This window comes from Lissotriton helveticus, chromosome 4_1 (genome assembly GCF_964261635.1).
Source record: "Lissotriton helveticus chromosome 4_1, aLisHel1.1, whole genome shotgun sequence".
Lineage (NCBI taxonomy): Eukaryota > Metazoa > Chordata > Amphibia > Caudata > Salamandridae > Lissotriton > Lissotriton helveticus.
The window spans coordinates 1,924,412,797-1,924,435,356 of record NC_136063.1 but is presented as its reverse complement, the minus strand read 5'-3'; the positions used below and the strand labels follow the sequence as shown (position 1 = coordinate 1,924,435,356).

The 22,560-nt window shown below is 47.2% G+C and overlaps 1 protein-coding gene across 12 annotated transcripts in view; it reads left to right on the top strand.

Moving 5' to 3' along the window:
* Positions 1–22,560, top strand: part of MAP7D3 (MAP7 domain containing 3) — a 1,012,878-nt gene that overhangs the window by 293,453 nt on the left and 696,865 nt on the right. For 6 of the 12 annotated variants that reach the window (XM_078688596.1, XM_078688591.1, XM_078688590.1 and 3 more), the window contains exons 5-7: positions 3,024–3,138; positions 14,792–14,872; positions 17,996–18,100. In XM_078688596.1, the coding sequence (XP_078544722.1) occupies positions 3,024–3,138; positions 14,792–14,872; positions 17,996–18,100 (301 nt within the window). The remainder of the gene's footprint in view (positions 1–3,023; positions 3,139–14,791; positions 14,873–17,995; positions 18,101–22,560) is intronic. The other 6 variants (XM_078688597.1, XM_078688595.1, XM_078688594.1 and 3 more) reach the window with 1 other exon arrangement.

Sequence of the window (22,560 nt, the reverse complement as noted above, 5' to 3'; positions counted from 1 at the left end):
GTTGTACAGTCTAGTGATAAGGTTTTTGTGGTCTGCACCTGTGAGTAGACACTGCAAAGAGTAGAGTGCAGGTGGTTCTTTTGAAAAGGAAGTGTTTAAGGCTCTTAGAGCTGCTCTTAATTTATAATACACAAACCTTTGTAGGGGGGTACAAGATGGCTCCCCCTCCCCCCAAATTCTGTAAGCGTAATGAAGGTTACATCAGGAAGGCGTCTCCCTTCACATGCAGCCCTGCCTCCCTCAGTGTTTTGAGCACCCCTTGGTCTTTTGTGACTGATAGGGAGGATGGTGTAGTAGAGGCAAGGGCGGGACTTAGAGTGGGGTCTTCCTTGCACGTATAGCTAGTGTTTGCCATGCTATCTAATGGCCCAACTGTCTGGAGTGCATATGGAAGGACTGCTGTGAGGAGAGTTGGATTGACTTAGTTGTTTCTACAGCAGTACGGGACGTATAGCGTTGGGGGTGAAACCAGTAATGGGCAAAGTGGGCTTGAGTCCGCAAGTAATATAGCCGAAAATTCAACGCATTGAATCCTCTGTGAGCGGATGAACGTGTAAGTGTCTGCCAGCTGATCATAGGATGCTTGTCCGCCCATGTTAAGGTTGTTAGGCAGGGTAGCAGCGATGTAAAAAAATGCCTGCGTCAGTGGGATGGGGATGTTTATGAATAGGTAGAGAAGCTCTGGTAGTGAGACCATGTTTATGAGTTCCAATCTGTTCGCCAAAGACAAAGGGAGGAGCCTCCATCGGGCCACCTGATCTTGCAGGTGCGATATGGCCGCTACATAATTTTGGCAGATGACTACTTCGGGGTCACAATGTATCCATACTCCTAAGTATTTCAGAGGGTTCGTGCACCATTCCAGGGGATATTGCGGCACGGTGGCGGTAGTCTGCTGGGAAAATAACTGATTTGGACCAGTTAATGCCCAGGCCAGAGTACCATTCATATCTAATGTATTCGTGCACCTTCGGATTAAGGTTCGCACCTGGGTCTACACCACCATATTGTCAGCATATAGTGAAATAGCCAGGGGACACTGACGAAAACGTAGGTCTTTGTCTGATAATGCAGGTGAGGAACTCCAGTAGGGCAAAGTGGTTTGTGGAGAGCGGGCATCCCTGATGTGTACCTCTACAAACACGCATGGGGTCTGAAATGAGTCCGTCCACCCAGAGACAAGCGACCGGATCGGTGTATAGTAAAGTAATTAATCTATGATCAACCCCCTCAGGTCTCAAACTCCTTGGATCCCTCAAATTTGCTGCCCTCTACCTCGAGAATGTCTGTGGCTGGCCTTCAATATTTTATGATTACATCGTTTTTAATAAGAGGAAGTCAAGCCAAAAGTACACCGCTTTACTGCCTACATCCAGTGGCCGGCAGAGCAAGTTATCAACAGCCATACAAACATCATTATTTTGGAAGCCAGGTGTCTGTCAACTGTATGCACTGGTCTTTGGAACAAATTTGTGATTTGGTGTGGCACACTCCAGATTGGACCCCCTTCAGGTTCAGTTATCTAATGTTCTTTCATTTGTCTGTCTCTTGCCCGGAAAGACTTTTCTGTGGACACAGTTAAAGGTTATCTTTCGGCCCTCTTGGACTTCGTACGATTGCCAGATCAGCTCGGTTTGTGCAAGGGTTACTGCATATTGTTCCTCATTTCCTGGTGTCCTATTCAATGGGACCTTATTCTAGTACTGACTTATCTGATGTGCACTTCACAGCTATCCTTTAGGGCTCCTTCCTATCAAATGTATGTTCCTCATCGTCATCACCTCAATGTGTAAGTGAGTCTCAGGCTCTTTGTGTCAATTCACCATACACGTCCTTCTTCCCAGACAAACTGGTTCTGTGGACTCTGGCATCTTTCCTGCCGAAAGTTGTAATGCTGTTTTTATGCGAGTCAAACCGTCACTCAGCCAGTGTTTTATGCTCAACCTCACATCTTTAAGGAGGAGGAAAGACTCCATCACTTGGACCCCCAGAAAGGGCTTAGCTTCTACATGGATCATATCAAAGACTCCAGAAGGCCCATCAGCTCTTTTTGGGGGTCTCTAGAGCGAAAAAAGGCAAGGCAGTGGAGAAGAGAACCATCTCCAGCTGGATTGGGTTTTGCATTAGGATCTGATACCAATTTTCCAAAAAGCAGTCCAGATCACTCTGGGATCATTCCACCAGGTCCAAAGCTTCTACCACTGCATTGTCACATGAAGCCCCTGTCCTGAACATTTGCCAGGTGGCCACATGGACTTACCTCTATATGTTTACAAAGCACTATTGCATGGACAGTCTGGTTCGCTGAGAGGGACATTTTGCCCACTCGGTCTTGCTAAACTCTTTGGTTTGCCGATTCACAGACCCACCTCCGAATAAGTGTTGCTTTGGTATCTATTCTAATGGTGAGGAACCTTAGGCTAGAAGTCTCTATTTGGAGAAAAAGTGACTTGCCTTCTATAACGCTTTTTCCGGAAGATTCTCTGTCTAGCCACAGATTCCGTAGTGACCCTTCACTCCTTCCTGTTCAGTGACGAAACTCTATTGATTAGATCCCAAGTCCAGGAATTGAGACACTGTCTACCAATATGCTTCTTCTGGTGGCTCAGACAGTCTTGAAATAAATGAACTTCAGCTCACGGGAGTGGTCCATTTATAGGCCCCGCTCATCATTTCTGCCGCGGAACGGCATCCGTGCGGATTCACAAGGCCCTGCCTTCCGGCACTCAGAGGTAATGCTGAAAAGGTTTCCTAATTCAGTCCGACATCTGGGGAATATTCAAAAGGTGAGGATTCTGCAGCTAGTTAATCCCTACCAGAAAAAAGTGGTAACTTGTTCATTAGGACTAATCCAGTTCAACCATTTCTCAAGGGGGAGCTCGGGCACTTTCCTCCTAGTTAGCAGCACAGAGTTTTATAGCCTGCAATAATATAGGATACATTAAGATGTGAAAAATCTGGGATAAAATGCAGAAAATTCATATTTCGTACCCTGTTTTAACACAGAGGTTCTATTCTAACAGGAACGCAGTGAAGCAGTACTTCGTCGTACGTTGGAGCGCAGCCAGCGTCTGGAACAAAGACAGAAGAGGTGGTCTTGGGGAGGGGCCTCGCCCACTGATATGGACAGCCAGACCGGTAATTATGAACACTAGTGTATTAGAGCAGTTAAAATACTGTTTTGTTGTGTGGAAGTGCCCATTATTTGTGCATGCTCATTTTCTGAGGAAGTAACGTGTATGTTGATTATTTCATAAAGCCCAGTTGCTGAATGAAAATATTAGTCTATTTTGAACTAATGCTCAGGGGCTGCATTTGCTGTTTTATTAAATTAATTGCACGGCTTCCACAAAGTCTTGATAATGCTAAAGCAGAGTCCACAAATATTACACGGTATATGTCGGAAGGAGAGAATGGAGAGGGACTTTAAAAGAAAAAAAGAGATATTTTGAGGGTCTTTCTAAATACCAAGTGTTTATCAATTTTCTTGACCTGAAAGGGAAGGATATTCCAGACACTACCTTCTGAAAGAACCCCGTCCTTTGCATGTTCTCTTGATCTCTTACATGCATTAAGAGGCATCTTATGAGACTGCAAAGATTGTGGTGGAGTAAAATGACAATTGTGATTTGATATTTCAGAATGCACACACCATAGAAAGGTTGCCAGTTCAGGCACAGACTCCCCTTAACAGCCAACCAGTGTGATCTTCTTTATCTATCGAGACATTGTCAAATTCACAGAGATTACACACTGTCCTGGATGCAAAGTTCTTCACTTGCATTTATGGTGTCTTTAGGATAAGCCTGCTAACCAAAGTACTGACCTATTACAGTAATCAACTCTGCAGAGGATCCACAAAGTTGGTCCAGTAGCCCTTCCAAGGACTTTTCTTTTGTAGTAGGTGTCAGGGATTCCACGCATGTTGGCCTCAGTGTTTCGTGCCAGTGTTCATTGTGACCTCTATGGCCACGAGCTCAGTCTTATTTACATTCAGCTTCAGCTTGGAAGGTTAGCAAAATCCATTATGCTCTCTTGAACCTTATCCTATATTCTCATGAGAAAAGGTGGTCCTGCAGATGCTTAAAAGTGTTATTCTCAAGATGGTGCTAGGCATTGATGTTACGCAGTCTATTCCACTGCCAACATTTTCATTGTCTTTCACCTTCAGCAGAAAGGTCTTTGCACATGCTTAGGAGTGTGTTTAGTGTACCTAGACAAAGCAAACAATATTTCAGAGGCTAAATATTTATTTGTAATGTGAGGCCTTACTTTGAGTTTGGCAGATGTGACAATTCTTCACAACCACAGAGGATGTCCCGTTCGCTAAATTACAAGTGCATTAAATAGCCAGTAATGTGGTGGATGGCATATCTGTCACATGTTGATGGCGTATATTGTCAAACTCCAAATTAGACCCTTTGTGCACATTTTTCCACTTTAAAACAGCCCATCTCCAAAGTGGATTACTTCTGTACACTATGGGGTTAATCAAAAATCCATCAATAAGCAGTAAATCTGCAACTGTTGCATCTCAGAGATTTGCAAAGTAGGTGCCTAAAGGTGTATGTTCACAATGTTCTATATTATTGAAAAAGACTCCATGACAGATTCTGAGGTAACTCCTAATTCCCTGAGCAGCCTTTTTATGTAAAGCCTGATATTTTCAGTTTTTTCAACATATTCAGGGAGTGGGCTTACTACTTTTTATTGCTTATGGTTACCAAAGTAAATATGCTGAAGGATTAGGAAGAGCTACTTTTTGGGGGAAATTATTTTCATTGGTATTTCTTCAAACAGAATAATACGAACAGCATACTGAGGCATAGTACAGTTATATCATGGCAGGTTGCTGTCCCATCCACTCCAGGTGCAGCATTTGAGAACATGACAAAAAAAACAATGCAGCAGCATGCTTCACATATCACTGTTGTATTCATAAACAGTTGCAAAAAACCCATGCGCCCTTCTCCCTTGTTTCCATCTGTTAAAACATTTTAGAACAATGTATGGGTGCACCCACAGGCCTATTGAAGGTTAGCAAAACGTTAAAAAAGCTACTTACTTGTTGTCCTATTTCTCCTTTTTTGGAAATGTCCATTGAAATCAGAGGCATCTCCGCCTCGGTGGAGGGAAGAGAGGTGGATTGCATACAGGTCAGGATCCTAAGTCATCTAACAAAAAGCTGGAGCCACTGTCATGGCATGATGTAATAGTGGTAGAGTGTGCTTTTTTTAAAGGAGCAGTATCTGTTTTCCAGCCTTTAAAGTCTACACCCTGTCTAGCCACATCCTTTCTTTTCTCTCATTTTATCCTTAAAAAAAACAACAAAAAGTTTGGAAAAATTATTCTTGTCATTTACATTTTTAAATGTATGATTTCCATATTATTTCAAGACAATAGGTAAAATTCTGCCAATATGGCACTGATGATGTGCAACAAATCTGAAACCTCTCTGGGGTGGCTTCTGATCACATTCAGTGAGGGCATGGGCTGCCAGTTCGTACTGGACTGTTTCTCTTGGAGGAAGGCACTAACGGATTTGCCTAGCTTTGCTCCCTGTCAGGAGTTGCTCAGTGGTAAAGAAAAACAATGGCCTGAAAGCGGGCCTCAAAGGATTGCCAATGGCACAGACCTTTGTTAGTAGTCCCACTGATCACCTTGATTTTTGGGTGAAACCTAAAAACAAGGTTTTAGTAGACTACTTACCAGTCATAGAGAAGATGAGTGAGGAAATAAGAACTGCATAGAGCATATTGTGGGAGGTGAATTGTTTCAAATAAAAGGATATTTATATATTTCTGTATGGTGTCTGGGAGTAATTCAAAGGGACAGTTTAGGTCAGTGGTGGTAGATACCATTGACCAACTTATGGTCTTTATTTATGAGGGATTCAGAACATTGATCACCTTGAAAGTTTAGGGAGCAATTTTAGTGTAGCTTGTCAAATTAGAAAATGTATTCCCATGTATAGTATCAAGACTGTTAACCTGCAATGACGACCAGGAACTGCCTCAGTAAAACAAATGAGCAATTCTAAATAATTTCCCTCACACTTGAACTGTGGTAAATTAGTTGAATAGTCATAGTACATAGTTAGAAGATTAATTTCAGCATTGGTGCTTGGGGAAATAGTGCCCATAATACCATAATTTGAATACTTCCATACTTATACTCACCAGTTTACAGACAGAGCCAAGAATGAAATAACTGGTTCATCCTTTCCACAGTGACTGACCAAAGAATCTATATATAAAAACGAATGTATGTCTGTCTGTCTGTTTGTCCTTTATGCCTTACTACACCATTCATCCAATCGCCATGAAAGTTTGGGAAATTGTTGAGTACACTACCTCGAAGTTTTCTGGCATACATTTTTTTTAAATATCGGCTCCCCAGGGCCCGCATAATCTTTCGAATACTGATGTACGCACAAGACGGAATAACAAATAATCGCCATGAAACTTTGGGAAGTTGTTGAGTACACTCCTGCGAAGGTTTCTGGCATAAAAATGTTTTAAATATTGGCCCCCCAGGGCCCTCATAATCTTTCAAATACTGATGTACGAACCAGACGGAAAAACAAAAAATCGTGTATCCACAAGCACTCAAATAAATAAATAGAATTAAAACACCATTCATCCGATCGCCATAAAACTTTGGGAAGTTGTTGAGTACACTCCTGCGAAGGTTTCTGGCATACATTTTTTTTAAATATCGGCCCCCCAGGGCCCTCATAATCTTTAGAATACTGATACGCACCAAACGGAAAAACAAAAAATCGTGTATCCACAAGCACTCAAATAAATAAATGGAATTAAAACGACACTTTGAAATGTTTTAAATATATTAAAATGAATACGTTTCAATAAAAATGACACAATGTAAATTGAATGTTATCATAACGAGTTTCCTTGAATTTCCTTTCCTCGGAGACCGCAGCAACGCGCGACGGGTAAGCTAGTAATATATAAAAATAGATAATTCTTATAACCACAAGTGCTCTGAAGCAGCAGACACAACAAAAATGGTAAGTGTTATCATTGAGTTCAGAAAGCACTAAGAAGGGCAACCCATAAAATTACAGCTAGCACTTGAGTCCCTCCTAATAAAACGTTAAAAAATTAAAAATAAAAACCTGTGAAATGGTTCATGGTTTGCCCCAATATCAAGAAAGTATTTTTTTTGTTTAAATCATTTGTATTGCATTTCAAACTAAGAAGACATAACACCGGTCGGACAATGTGCATGTCGGGGCGTGCCCCTTTTCTGGCCCACAGCCCCCCTCCTCCAAGAATGTCCAGAATGACTGGGGTAGGAAATGTGTCCATGTGGGCGGGTGTGGGCTGGATGTGGACCGGCCATGCCCCAAGCAACCCCAACAGAACAAACCCTCCTCCCCCTTGAACAACCCCCCCCTACTCCTGCCTCCCTTCCCCTGGAACCCTCCCCCCAGGTGTGGTCGCTTGCATAAGAACTATGTGCCAGCTTTTCAAGCTGAGGCGTCAGTAACTGGGATCTCAGCGGTTTTCCGCAACTCGTCCGCCAGTCACAGGACCCTGAGGTATTTCGGACAGGTGAGCTCATTGAATTCATCGGCTAGTAGGTCTACCAGGGGTTGCCAAGTATCAATGAATGTGTCTTGCATCTGGGTTAGGGAGGCCTGTATCCTTTCCATACCCATCGTATACCATAGCTTGTGGAGCCACCCAGTGTGTGTGGGTTTCCGTGTGGAGCCCCATAGCGACAAAATGTGTTGTATTGCCGCCCCCATCGCTAAACCCATTTGTTTGCCTCTGAGTGATATAAGTGGGAAGGTGATTTTGTTGGGTAATCCCAGCAGTGTATAGGCAGGGAAACGAGGGATTTCAGTTTCAAAATATTTGTCAATGTCCCTGAGTACTTGTTCCCAGAATTCTTACACCTCCGTGCATTCCCACAGTATGTGGGTCAGGGTGCCTAGCTGACCGTACTCCCTCCAACACATGGGATCGTGACGCGGGTTGCTCTGATGAAGTCGTTCCGGCGTCAGGTGCCAATAATAAGCAATCTTGACTGCCGATTCTTTGCTAGCTACATTATTGGCGGTGTGCTGTGCCCTGTAGTATATATCCTGCCACTCTTTGTTAGTGAGGGGTCGACCTAGTTCCCGCTCCCATCTCTTTTGACCCGCTGAGCTTGAGGAAGGTAACGGCGGGCATAGCATTGCATACAGTTCCGTTTTCGCCTGCTTATCCAACTTCTTGGTATGGAGCCATTTTTCAAACGGGGTGAGATGTCTGCTGACCTGTGCTAACATGTCCTTGCTCGTGAGCCAGTGTCGAATTTGAAAGTACTCAAGCGTGGGATCCGTGGAAGCACGTAGGCGTCCTGTAGGGATTGCGTCGTCATAAAGCCTTCGAGATCGAAGAGGTGGCCAGCCGACCTGCAGTCCAACAACCGCCACTGGTGGAAGGATCCACGTACCGTGCCTGGTTCAAAGGCCGGGTTTTCGAACAGGGGCGTCGGAGGCGATGGGTATGTGGTGAGTCCCCGGGACACCGCCACTTTGTCCCACACCTGCAGAGTAGTGCGACTGATAGGTGATTTTTTCATGTACGTGGGCCGATCCTGCCGTCTGAGGAAGGGAATCCTCCACAGTGGCATTTGGGCCATCGCGCGGTCCTGGAACAGCCACCTCTTTTCAGATTCGGGGCGGTACCATTCCAGGAGGTATCTGAGTTGTGCCGCCTGAAAGTATCCTAGTTGGTCCGGAACTCCCAGGCCGCCCTCCGACGTGGTGTGACTAGTGAGGTCCCTGCGTAACCGCGGACGTCTGCCGGCCCAAACGAATTGTCGGATGGCATCTTGAATTTTTGTAAGGAGACCTATTGGGGGGGTGACTTGCAGCGTCTGGAATAAATATAGGACCCTCGGTAGTAGAGACATTTTGATCGCCGCTACTCGTCCTAGCCAAGAGAGTGAGTGTTGGCGCCATCTCGTTAGGTTGTCCAATAATTGACTGAGGAGGGCTGAGTAGTTCTGTTCAACGGTTTGCGCAGTGTTCGGTGTTATGGATATGTCCAAATAGGGCACGGACATGCTGGAGGAAAGTCCCCCTAGGTTGCGGGGAAGTGTGCTAGACGCCCGGGCATTAAACCGAGCGGCAGGATCAGCGACTTTCCAACGTTTATTTTAAACCCCAACACCTTCCCAAATGTCTCCATTTCCGACAAGAGGGCTGGGATCGAGTTAATAGGGTCCTCCAGCGCTGCGAGGATGTCATCAGCATAGAGGCTTATGGTCTGCGCCTCCCCCCCCGAACTTAACTCCGGCAATCGCTGGGTTGTCCCTGACCTTTTGCGCGAACGGTTCGATGTAAAGATCAAAAAGCAGTGGGGAGAGGGGACACCCTTGTCTCATTCCCCTTTGGATGCTAAATGGCTTGGAACACACCCCATTAACCCTAATGACCGCCTGCGGGGCAGAATAGCAACCAGCGACCCAGGCACAAAAGCGTTCTCCCACTCCGAAGCGCACCACGGTGGCGTCTAGGTACCCCCAATCGACCCGGTCGAACGCCTTCTCAGCGCCGACCATAACTAGGGCCGCGTCCGAATCGTTGAAGTGGGCCTTGTCTATTACATGCAACAGACGTTTTGTGTTGTCCGCGCATTGTCGGTTGGGGATAAATCCTGCTTGGTCCGGTTCGATGATGCCGGGGAGGCATGGGCCCAGTCTCGCGGCCAGGATGCCGGTAAATAGCTTGAGGTCTAGGTTGAGCAACGATATGGGCCTATAGGCCTCACAGTTGGCAGTGTCTTTCCCCGGCTACGGCAGAACAATGATATCAGCCTCAAGCATGTCGCGTGGGATGGAGTCGGGGCCCTCAAAAGAGTTAAACAGTCTGGCCAGGATCGGGGCTATCAGAGGGCAAAACATTTTATAAAAGCCCGCAGAGAAGCCGTCTGGTCCCGCGATTTGAGCGGCTTGAGGCGCGCTATTGCGGAAATTACTTCGTCTGTCCTTATCGGTACCTCAAGAGAGCATGCATTCGCCTCATTGAGGGCCGTGACTGCTGTCGTGTCAAGGTAAGAGTCCGCGCACCCTCCCTCTCGGCTAGGTTCCGCGGCATATAATAACGCGTAAAATGCCCGAAATGTTTCGGCGATCTGCTCGTCGTCCCGCTGCTCCTGCCCGTTGCTATCCCGGATGGATGTAACTTTCGAACTCAGGACCTTGGCTTTGAGTTTGCTGGCTAGTCGGCGGCCTGTCCTATCGCCGCCCACGTAATAATTGTGGCGTAGACGCAGTGCTGCATATTCTGCCCGGTCCAGGTCAAGGCTTGCAAGTTGGGCCCCGGCCTCCTTAAGCTTGCGCCATATCCTTGGGGCCCCGGTCCTACTATGGACCTGTTCGAGTTCGAGCACCTGTTCGGACAGCGCCTGTGGTTTTTCTCAGCGCTCCCGGGCTTCCGCCGCTGCGATCGCTATTAGCTCCCCACGCACCACCGCCTTCAACGCCCCCCACAGAGCCGCCAGGTATATGTCCGCCATGTCGTTTGTAACTAAATACTCGGCAATGCGCGCGTTGATGTGTTGCGTAACCCCTTTGCGGGGCAAGAGTTTCCTTAAGGCGCCTTTTACCCTTCTGCATCATGGGTCTGGGAATCTGAACGTGTACTGCTAGCGCGTCGTGGTCAGAGAGTGCTGAAGGGACGACCTCAGTGTCTGTGATCAGAGCCGCCAACTCAGAGTATCCCAGGAAGTGGTCTATTCGGGCATATGTGTGGTGTACATGTGAGTAGAAGGTATATCCCGGGTTGTCTGGGTGCCTCATCCTCCAGATGTCTACAAACCCTCTACTCTCTAACCATTGCTCCCCCTCTTTGGATATTGCTCCCGTGTAACCGAACCTCTGTCCCGACCTATTCTTGTGGGTGTCCATCACTAGGTTAATGTCGCCCTCAACGAGCGTGGAGTTGATGTTGTGAGTGAGTGTATCCGCCAAAGTGAGAGAGGATTCCTGTTTGGTGTTGGCTGCATATATTAACCCTATCACAGCTGACCACCCTCCCAGCTGAATTTTGTATGCTAGGAGCCTCCCTTTAATGTCTGCGACCTTATCCCCGACCAAACCCCTGAAGTGTCGCGCAAACAGAATGGCTACTCCCGTCTTTTTCTCTGTGGTGGAGGAATAGTATTGTTTTGGAAACGCCCTAGAGCGCATGCGGTACCAGTCCTTAGGCAATAAGTGTGTTTCTTGCAGGAGGCAGATCTCCGCCCCGGAGTTTTCCAGGAAGTAGAGGACGGCCCTGCGTTTAATGGGGTTGTTAAGCCCCTTAACATTGAGGGAAATAACCTGCATAGTGGAGTCAATCGCCTGGGAATTGCAGGCAGCTACCCCATCGCGTCTAGGCATAATTAGCCGTATCGCCTCTCCTGCGCTGCCTGCAGTGCGCCACACCGGAGCCCTACCTTCCCCCCAGCCCTACCCCTATCCCGCCCAACATCCCCAACCTCCCCCCCACTCCCCCCTTAACCCCAACTAGGAATCCCCAAGAACAAACCATAGTCCCAGGCCTATCAGACCGCAGTCTAGGCCCGTAGAGTCTCAATTCGGAGGAGTATGTGGCAGTCGCAACCCCTTTGGCCCCCCCGCCCGCCCCCCCCGTGGATCCAATGCGAAGAAGGTAAATCCCGTGTCAACAGTGCCTCATAGTGGAGCGGTCGTGTCCTTGACCACCTCTTTTATGACCGCTGCCTGATCCTGGGCCATGGTCTTGGGGTCCGGTTTGAGATTCGCCTTAGGAGAGCGTTGACGTCTCACTTGTTGTCATCCGCCGCGTGACTGCTGTGTGGATCCCTCTTGCGATGGCCGTGGTGCTGCCTCTCCCACCCGCTCTTCCTCTGGGAGATCGATGTCCAGCAGGGCACATGTGTCCCGAAGCGAGCGGAGCTGGTGTAAGGCCCCCTTCCATTTGAAGACTAGTCTGAATGGGTGGCCCCAAGAGTAGGGTACCCCTTTGTCCCGCAGAAATGTCGTAGCCACTCGGAAAGATCTCCTCTTCTGGAGGGTAATGGCCGACAGGTCTTGAAATAAGGCCACAGGGTGGCCCTGGAAGTGGAGGGGCTGTTTCGGACGGGCTTCTTTCAAGATTAGCACCTTCAGGGGGAAGTCCGGGAGAAAGGCCAGGATGTCTGGTGGGAGTGCAGGCGCTCGTTGCGCCAGGCCGACTCTGTGCGCCCGGTCTATGCAAATGTCGAAATCGGCGGGCTCGCCGAGAATCTTCCTAAACAGGTCTTGCAGGTAGCTAGTGATGTTGTTCCCTTCTGCTTTCAATGGCACCCCCCGGACCCGTATTTTAGTTCTCCGGGAGCGGTTTTCAAGATCCTCCGCATGTGCTTGGAGATCCACTTGTTGCTCTCGGAGGCGAAGGACCTCTTGTTGTAAAAGTTCTATCTCCCCGCTCCGGGCCTGGTCCGCCACTTCCATCGTCGCCACTCTTTCTCCTAAGCTGTCGACATCCCGGCGGATCTCGCGTTGCTCTCCGGCCAGGTCTTGCTTCAAAGTCTGGAAATCTTCCTGTAGGGTATTAAAGAGCGTCTCCAGGAAGTCTTTGGTGATAGGGGCCCCTCCATCTTCCTGCCCCGTGGCGTTAGTGGATATCGTTGGGGAAGGGGGTGCCTGGATTTTCTCCGTCTTTGTGGTGCTCTTTATCAATAGGTCTGTTATAGTCCGGCCTCCCCTGCGCCCATTGTTGGCCATTGCGCCGTGAGTGCGCTGTCTCTGAGGGTTTGGGGTGGACGTGCTGTCCCCTCGGGGTAGGAGCTGTGAGTGGACACTCCCAAAGCAGCTGGTCTCCTAGACGATGGTCGCGCCGGTCCCACTGAGCATGCGTCTATTGAGGGGTCACTCCGCTAGGGGACCGTCTCCCCAATCACTCCCAGGACTCCCCTGCTGTGGCCGGTCAGCTCGGTGTGCGCGTTGCCGCTGGGCACCTCCACTCCCTCTGTGCTCCTCCTCACCTGTCGGCCTTCAGGTCTGCTGCTGTTGGGTATCCCGGGTCGTCGGTGCGCCTATGACTGCTTGGGGGGTCTTCCAGTCTGGAGAAGTCTTCCACTGCGCCCGAAGACCGTTGTCAGAGCGCCCGCAGGTCGCAGCTTTCAGGTCGGCTGCCAGGTCCTCCCAAGCCCAAAGCCTGGGCCTCAATTTTCGCTACTACCCACGTCGCTGGCACCGGCCTCTGCCCTCCAATGGCGGTTCTCCAGGAGGTGGGGAGCAGGGGAGGCCCGCTTCACTGTGGTAGAGTGAGAGCCCCCCGTGGCGCCCGCCGTGCAGATCCCCCGTCTTTTCAGTGCCGCAGCAGGAGCCCGCCTCTTCTCCCGGTATAGGCCCGCAGCCGGGGTCTCGATTTTCGCAGCGGCCTGCTGGATCCCGTGGGGCTCCGCCGCCTCTCCCTGCTGCTGCCTTGTCCGCGCTAGTGCCTTACTGACCGCACCAGGTCCCGGTCTGGACAATGCGTGGGCCGCGGCGCTCAGGCAGCGCTCGGCCGGTCTCCCACGTCTATGCTCCGTCTCCGCCTCCATCAGTGCTCGGCCGCCCCTGCCTCACGTCCCCTGGCAAGGCCTCAGTGTTGGGCCGGTGATTGCTCCGGGTTTCGCCCCAAGAGTTGCAGGCGAGTCCAGGGGGTAGCGCCGAGGAGTGCAGCTCGGCAGGGTGTGGTGCTTACGGTTTGGGGGATCTACCAGTGAGTATAAGGGGCGATACGGGGTTCAGGGCCGGGGAGCCGAGAGAGACACGTCTTGTTAGGCCGCCATCTTAGCCACGCCCCCAAGAAAGTATTTTGAGTAAGAGAGGACCCATGCTGAAAAATTTGAACTAGTGTTACGGAGCAGAAACTGTTAATATGTTGACTCTGCTGGATTGTTTTACCAAATATGTTGACTCTGCTGGATTGTTCTACCAAATATGTCCTGCTAGGGATGATACTAGCAAGTGAAATTGAGTTGGTTTTGTAGTATTGCCTTTTCCCTGTATTTATTCAATGGAAAGATGAAACAAAATAAACCTTCATGGTGGCTGGGCTATCCCAGTGAGTTGTTACCTGGCATGGGCGTAGTTTGTGGAGTTTCGCTCTGCGGAACTCCGTCAAGTGACAACAAAACTCAGCAGAGTTCTGCAAGTGGCAGAGTGCAGTGAAAACTGCCATTCGCACTGGTTTTCCTGCCGCTCGGGTAAAAATTCTACACGAGCGGCAGCTCGCACTTGCAAATTTACCGTTCGCGAGCCGGGAAAAAACTCTGCTGCACTATGCGGAACGCAGATTTCTGCACTACACGAGCTATGCGGATTGCAGAAAACTCCGCAAACAGAGCCCGGCCCAGGCCTAGGTAACATACTGGCCTAGGTCTAAGCAACATACTGGCCACTGATAAATTTCACATCTCGCTTTTATTCATTTTTTCTTAACAGTGGTTCCACCTATATTCGGATTACATTCTAATCGTAAAACTCCATTACAAGAATTACTTTAAACGTTAGTTGTGCAGTCTACCTTTTTATATGGCTATAACTTTTGGTATCATGCTGTACTGGGGAAGACGTTGTGCAGGTAGAATGTTCTCATGTAATCATTCAGCATACACCTTTAAGTAGGAAGAAGATTTTCTGTAATGTGGTTATTTTTGTGGCACTGTAGTGAGTTTCCTTGCAGTCTCGTATTCCCATGTTAAAGCTTCTTGTCAACTCTTAATATAAACACTATACCGTGATGTTCGACATGTTATATTTGTTTTTTCTTTTGATTTAGGTAGTCCCAGTCCTCTAGATTTATATGATAACATCCCTTGTTCTACAGGACCACAAACTTCAGATGAAATTGGATCTAGCGGTATTGATTTAAGAAACACCTGCTTGCTTTCTCTTTGTGCCAGTACTAATCATTTTCATCATTTAGCAGATGAACGCAGTGTGGTGCAGAGCATACTTTCTTGCATGAAAGCTACACGCTATTGCCGCTCTTCTTACTGCTGTTACATTAACAAGCATGAACTTAATTGCTGAACAGTCATGCAGCATAAACATTTAACCATTGTTCCGTCTGCATATGGACTGTCCTTTTTTTAATGGAGGCAATAACAAACCAGATTCAAACATGCCCTAAAAGCTTTAGCTTTTTCTTAATTTGCTAACTTGACATTTTAATTTTTTTCTATCTTCAATTATATTATCTTATTATGTGGCAGGTTGATGAAATGCTTTTTTGGTACAGAATACATTTAGCATGTATTCAAACAGTGTACTTGTTCATTCTTAATATTTAATAGGAGATTGTGAAAAAATGAGTCCATGTGATACTTTATTTAAAAACAATGATTAATTACTAGTGCATGATTAAAAATAGAATAACCAATTTAAACAGATAAAAGCCATTAAAAATTAAAGTTGCAATACACGCTATTTGCATTGCAGAGGGTGCTTCAGTTAAGAATGTTAATGAAATGTTAATTATTGAATAATACACTCCTTCTAAGCAAATGCAGAAAATCAAACTCAAACAATGGTTTCCAGAATGAAGTAGCAAGGTGGATGCTGTTGCAAGGACGCACCTACACAGAACTGTGCACAGAGACCCAGTTCATCAGTGATTTGTGGTGTACCAAAAACTCACCTCAGTACCTAGAAAAGCCCCAACCAGCTAGAATCAGTGTCTCATTAGCTCTTTGTCCTATAGCAAAGTAACCAATGATTAGACAACCTAGAACATGCGACTTAGGACCATCTCAGGAATGGTGGGAAGTTAGAACACTCTTTTGTTATACTCTCAAACCAGTCCACAACAGGAGTAAATAGGAAACACGGTAAGGTTAAAATATTTATTTTAACGTTATCTCATATGCAGTATCTTAGCCAACATAAGCAGACATATGATTAACAATAATATGGTCAGCATGGTTACAACTCCATAAAATACAAAAGGAGAAAGCATATTACAATGATGGTGAAAACAGGTCCTGTAGCGCCTAGTTTTAACACCCTCCCTATATAGGAACTATGTATTATAAACTAAAGAAGGTCTCTTGGGCTTGGTTTGTGGGACCCCATTACCTTTCCGCTCAGTAAAAGTAAATTACATCTGGATCAGCAAGGCTCTCTGCATCCCTGAAAAAGGAATCTTCCAAGTGTGTGAAATCATGGCAAGTGTGCAATGATAAAGGCGCCAGAATCTTGCTTGGCTCACAGCTGCCAAAATGTTGTCTAGAAAGCGTTACACGGACATGTCGAAAAACAGCCAAAAGGTTATGATAACCTTGACGGCTCAGCACTCACTGTTCAGACTAGGGGCACGATGTAAGTCTAGAGATGTCGACAACAAACCTTTTCTCATGTGTAGACAGACCTTCGTGAAGGCTAACGTGCAAAAACAGCTATGCAGTGTCGTGTGCAAAAGCACCAAAAATAAAATGGTGTTTAAACTTCTAATAAGCCATGCTAAGGTAACATGCACACAAAAACAGGCCTGAAACCATACTGCAATGCTTAATGGACGTGTGCACCACACTCTGTATCCCGGGATCCTTTGGCTTTCATACCACACATTACCCCTCCCTGCATTCTCCTTTCAGGCATGCTTGGTGAAAGCAAGGATTCTAATACCTTTTGACAACTTTTACTTTTGTAGAAACCACCAGGGAATCACATAGACTTGAATGAAAAATACCTCCAGAAAAGAGAGACACACCTACAAAACAGCTAAAGGTGTAGAATGTACCAGCTCATATCCTGTTAAAGCTCGTTAGTTTTGACTACGGCATCTTAGATGTACAAATGCAACTTTTTTTTGGGATGAAAAAGTTAGTTGACTATTTGTTGACCAGCATTGCCCACAGGGCCTTTCATTGGCATAGGCAGCTGTTCCTTTGTAAGAAACTGATAGAATATCTGCAGTTTAAAAGCTTGCAATCCGTGTCTGAAAACAAGATGGTGGTGCCTAGAGCCCAACGTGCTAAATTGGGTGGTAGATCCTTCTCCCCCCTTGGACAAAAATCAAACTTGTTTACATTGAATGTGTGCAAAGTGGAAAATCATCAGTGTTTAAATACACATTCTTCCCTGAATCATTTTCAGTTATTCTATATGTAACTGTTTTAACATTTGCTTCAATTAGAACCATTATATGATTGGAAGCCTGCACGCTCCGAAATAACATTGTCGAACTTGTTTAACAGAGCTTTCCATGAGTAACTGCTGTTCTGATTAGCCCTTGAGCCCAATTCATCCAGTCGTCTTTAACAATATTTCATACTCTTGAACCTATGTTAAAAAAAGACACTAAATCCTGATGCATACCTGTGTTTTGGTGTGTCCCTGAGGCATGTTGTTCCGTGCTGCTCAATTAATTTGTTAGTATAAAACACAATACATTAAATCTTCTTTGTCCTAAATTAGATTTTTAACCTGTAGGTACTTATTATTCAGATATGTGGTCAGTGCGTTTTAAACTAACCAAATAAAATGTATTGTAACCAATAATGTTTTATTCAATTTTCTTGATAAAGTGGTTGGTTTACTTTCCAGTTAACCATGCAACCGCTCTTACACTTTCTAGGGTCCCAATTAATAATCTCGTTCTGAAGAAAAATTTAAAAGCAGGTGTGCGGATGGCGTGAAACAATTTAATGCACTAAAATAAACACGTGATGGAAGGTTTTTCACCTCAGAATCAAGTCCAGTCACTAGCTGCTAAAATGCTGTGGAATGCTAGCTTCTCAGCTATAATAAAGTATAATAAAGAGCAAAATGGTCAGAAGTTCTTCAGACAAAGATAATGCCACTTTAAACATAGACTTATTCTGTTTGGTATATAAATAGTGCTAAAATAAACATGCCCTTTTTTTTTTTTGATACCCTTTCACTATCTTTTTCAAGTGCTATAAAAATGAGTCTTCGATATTCTGTAAAAATATATTCACTGCACAGGACATGCCTTTTTGTGTTCCAATTTTACTTGTAGCTACTAAGCGCTCTACATCGTCGTCCAACCTGAAGCAAGCAGAAATAGTAATAAACAAACGGTTGTCCTCGTCTTCTGCAACATTGCAAAATGCACCTGACAAAAGTAAGTTAAACATATTCTTTGTTTTAGTTTCATCTAATCCTTTATCTTTCATGTCTGAAGTACTTTTCCAAATGTGTTTAATCTTAGCACACTATGTAGAGTTCTATTAACTTATACACTGAAGAAATTTAATGGGCTGGTAATTCACATGACTAATTGTGCTTTTCTGGAACACAGTCCATCTGGTTTATTGTTTTCTTAATGAATTATGGATATTATTCAGAGTGTGCCTACTTAAACTGCACAGCAATCCTGTTTAATCATGACGTGATGTCCAAATTATAGCGCGGGTGCCTAATCTCGACTGTAATGTGAACTCTAAGAGTATGTTCAGACATTGAAATTACAGTTACTACGTCCTGTAGTAATATGCAAACTCTCTGCCTGCTCACCCATGGGATTCGGATATTCTTTGCTGTTGGGGCATTTTCACGGAGTTGCTGCAGCGCGGCCCCCGCTCCACGGGCGTGCCGCTGAACTTATCACCACCGCTGCGGGACTGCGAGGCTAGGACTCACACACCTGCAGCCTCTTCCCGCAGCGGATACGCCCTCCTGCCTATCACCAGCATAAACTTTCGCGGCCCCCGCTCCACGGGCGTGCCGCTGAACTTATCACCACCGCTGCGGGACTGCGAGGCTAGGACTCACACACCTGCAGCCTCTTCCCGCAGCGGATACGCCCTCCTGCCTATCACCAGCATAAACTTTCGCGGCACCCGCTTCGCGGGCGCCACTCACTGCCTGCTCACCCACAGGATTCGGATATTCTTTGCTGTTGGGGCATTTTCACGGAGTTGCTGTAGCGCGGCCCCCGCTCCACGGGCGTGCCGCTGAACTTACCACCACCGCTGCGGGACTGCGAGGCTAGGACTCACACACCTGCAGCCTCTTCCCGCAGCGGATACGCCCTCCTGCCTATCACCAGCATAAACTTTCGCGGCACCCGCTTCGCGGGCACCACTCTCTGCCTGCTCACCCACGGGATTCGGATATTCTTTGCTGTTGGGGCATTTTCACGGAGTTGCTGTAGCGTGGCCCCCGCTCCACGGGCGTGCCGCTGAACTTATCACCACCGCTGCGGGACTGCAAGGCTAGGACTCACACACCTGCAGCCTCTTCCCGCAGCGGATACGCCCTTCCGCCTACGGACTATTTACACAGACCACTCACTCCGCGACGCGCGCGGGACGGAGCACGGGGCGAAGCCCGGGCAAAGGGCGGGCCGTTTGAGGCCGTTAGAGAACGGGAGAGACCGGGACCGGGCCACCCCCCCGGTCTAACTTCGAGGATGTCCACAAGGGAAACAAGGAGTAAAACCGCGTTGTCAGCAACGGGAGCAGTTAAAGGTACTTTGGACAATTACTTTGTTAAAGCGGGACCTCTACTGATTGATGAGATTACTATATTAGAAAGGCGCATATCGCAGGAAATAGACTGGGTGAGGAGATCTTCTATGGGCCCCCTGGCACAGGCTAAGACCCCAGATACAAGACATGAGCATATTAACACTCAGTACACTAATGGGGGAAGCTGCGATATTGATAATACACCGAACTTAGATCTGATCAACTCTACATTGGAAACCAGCATAAATGACCCAAGTGATCTTGGTGACCTGAGTTTATTAAATCTCCCACCGGCCCAAGCCCACGCTGTCCACCCAATCGTCCCAACTCCACTGGAATGCTCTTTTGTTGCGGGCGACATGGCCGGTGGAGATGGCAAGGTACCACAGGGTGTGAGAGAAGGAGCAATCCCAAAACAGAAAAAACAGAAAAAAGGGGCCCAAAGGAATGGGGGAAGGAAGACAAAGACCCAGAAATCCAACTCTACCTAGGAGGCTGTCGGTCCTGTGTTGAGTATAATGGGGTCTTCAACTATTGATAGACAAGAGGACTTACCCATTGAGGCATTATATGTAGATAACACAGAATACGTAAACCAGAACCCCTCTGTGATGCAAGAGGAAGACATCACCCTGGCTGATATAGGAACTCTGTTGAGGACCCTATTGAGTCCATTGGAAGCTCGCCTAATTAAGATAGAAGCGAGGCTAGTAAATATCGAAAAATCTACAGTGCAACTAGCCGATAGCCTGAAAATTAATACCAAGGCTGATGGGAATGGTGAAAAGGGGGGGAACGAGCCCAAGAATAAAAAGGGCACCTTGGTTATCGCCAAGGCAACCAATAGTGTAGCGCCCCCGGCACGACAGGCAAAATCAACCTTTACCAAAAATACCTCCATCCAGGATAGAGCTAATATATCTATTCCCAAGGAGCCCCCAGCGCGACCGCCACACGCATCCCGAACACAATCGAAGCCCACGCAGTCAAAGGACAAGTCCTCTGCTGCCAATCAACCCCGGGAAGCAGTAGCATTAACAGACGAGGTACCAGCTAAAGCTAATAAGGCAAGGGTAGTTAACTTGCCCCCGGAGGTAAGCCCCTACACAGTAATCCTAGCAGGGGTTCCAGAGCTAAAAGCAACTTTTAAAGAATCCACCACCTCTTTAAAGAACAAGGTGGTAAGTTGGCTATCCATCTATAGACCACTCCCACAAGGTGTAATGAGCGAGGTTTTGATGGTAAGAAGGGTCACATGGGTGGGTAACACTAGGAAATCATCAAGGGAGACTGTGTTCTGGTTAGTTTAAGAGATCCGAGGACCGTATCCCACATCTGTGGCTGGTCTTCGGACGAACAAGAGAGTAACATTCAGCCTTTACCCCTCTCTTTCTTCTACCCGCCACTGACACATGTATGGGAGGAACAAAGATGGGATGGCTCACAGGAGAAGGTGAGTGGGTGGGAACCAAGAGCTAGAGGAGATTTTATCTATCCAAGAACCAACTACCGTTCATATGCCACATCGAATCATGGGGAGGACGGATGGGACACTTGTTATGGGAGGGCAGGTGACTGGAGAGGTAGAGAGAGAGGGGATTGCCGACGCACTAGAGCCCATCACCCCACATCCTTCCCCTTATCAAATAGGTATTCTTGCTTAGATATGGTGGATTGACATTATAGCGATGGTGATAGTAATCAGTATTTTTACTCAGGGGAGGTCATGGAATTAGATATCATATCCCCTAGTCACACCACCGTTTCGATGACAGAGTCTGGCCACTCCGATGCTACAGTGCATAGCTCGGCAAGAGCCTGACGTCTGGGCCCCATACTTGCTGGTATTATTTAATGCCATCTTAAAAGGCATGGAGGTTCCTAGTACTTGGCTGGGGGCAGAGGTAGTCCCGATATTTAAGAAGGGTTCGCCTCTGCTCCCAGCCAACTACAGGCCCATTAGCCTAATAGACGTCTCCCAAAAACTTTTTGGTAGGCTCATTCTGGATCATCTCCAGAGTTGGCTTGAAGAGACTACTATTCTGAGCCCTTATCAGGCGGGATTTAGGAGGGCGGTGTCCACAATCGATCAGATATTCCGCCTGAATCTTATTTACTGGAGATCTGCGCTAATCGAGGGCGGCAGCTTGTACACAGTTTTTGTGGACTTGCGAGCCGCCGTCGATTTGGTGCCAAGATCCAGGTTATGGAATGTCTTGGCAGACCTAGGTGTCCCATTGGATATCCTAGCTATTCTGATGAAGTTGCATCGGAATAACTTTGCCCGTGTCAGATGTGGTAAAAATGGTAATCTAACTGAAAGATTCCCCGTTGACAGAGGGGTGAGACAGGGCTGTGTGCTCGCACCGACCCTGTTCTGCCTCTTTGTGAACGGGCTAATCGCCCATCTGACCGGGATTAATGATATTGACGCCCCCAAACTGAACGGCTGCAGGGTGCCCGCTATTATGTTTGCGGATGACACCCTGCTGTTGTCTAAATCCCCCATGGTAATACAACGCGTACTGGATGGGTTTCTGGAATTTTGTTCAGGGAGGGGTCTTGAGATTAATGTTACTAAAACAAAATATATGATCTTAAACCCCACCCCATCATCACGTCCCAATCCCTCCCTGGGCTCAGCGCGGCTGGAGAGGGTATCTACATTTGAGTACCTGGGAGTAACCCTTAATGAGCACATGACCTGGGGCACACAACAGGTCAGGGCAAACATGAAATTGGTCCAGATAACGGGAGGAATCTCTAGGATGGCGAACACATCACCTTATCGCCCACTTGGCCCTGTTATCCAGATCTACAAATCCCAGGCAAGGGGGGCAGTTATCTATGGGGCCAAGCTGTGTGGCCACACCTCTGCTAAAAACTTATCAAACACAGAAAACAAATTTATCAGGCAGTTGGTAGCTCTTCCATCAAGCACCCCGTTAATCCCGAACTGGGTCTAAAACCACGAACTTTTTGGCGGCGCTTATGGAGCAGCCTAGATCTTACCAACTACAGAACGGAACTCCAGGAGTTTCTAACGCTACCGAAAGTCTCTAACATCCCATGGCTCGGATACATAAAAAGTTCTTGTGAGACCTTGAATTTA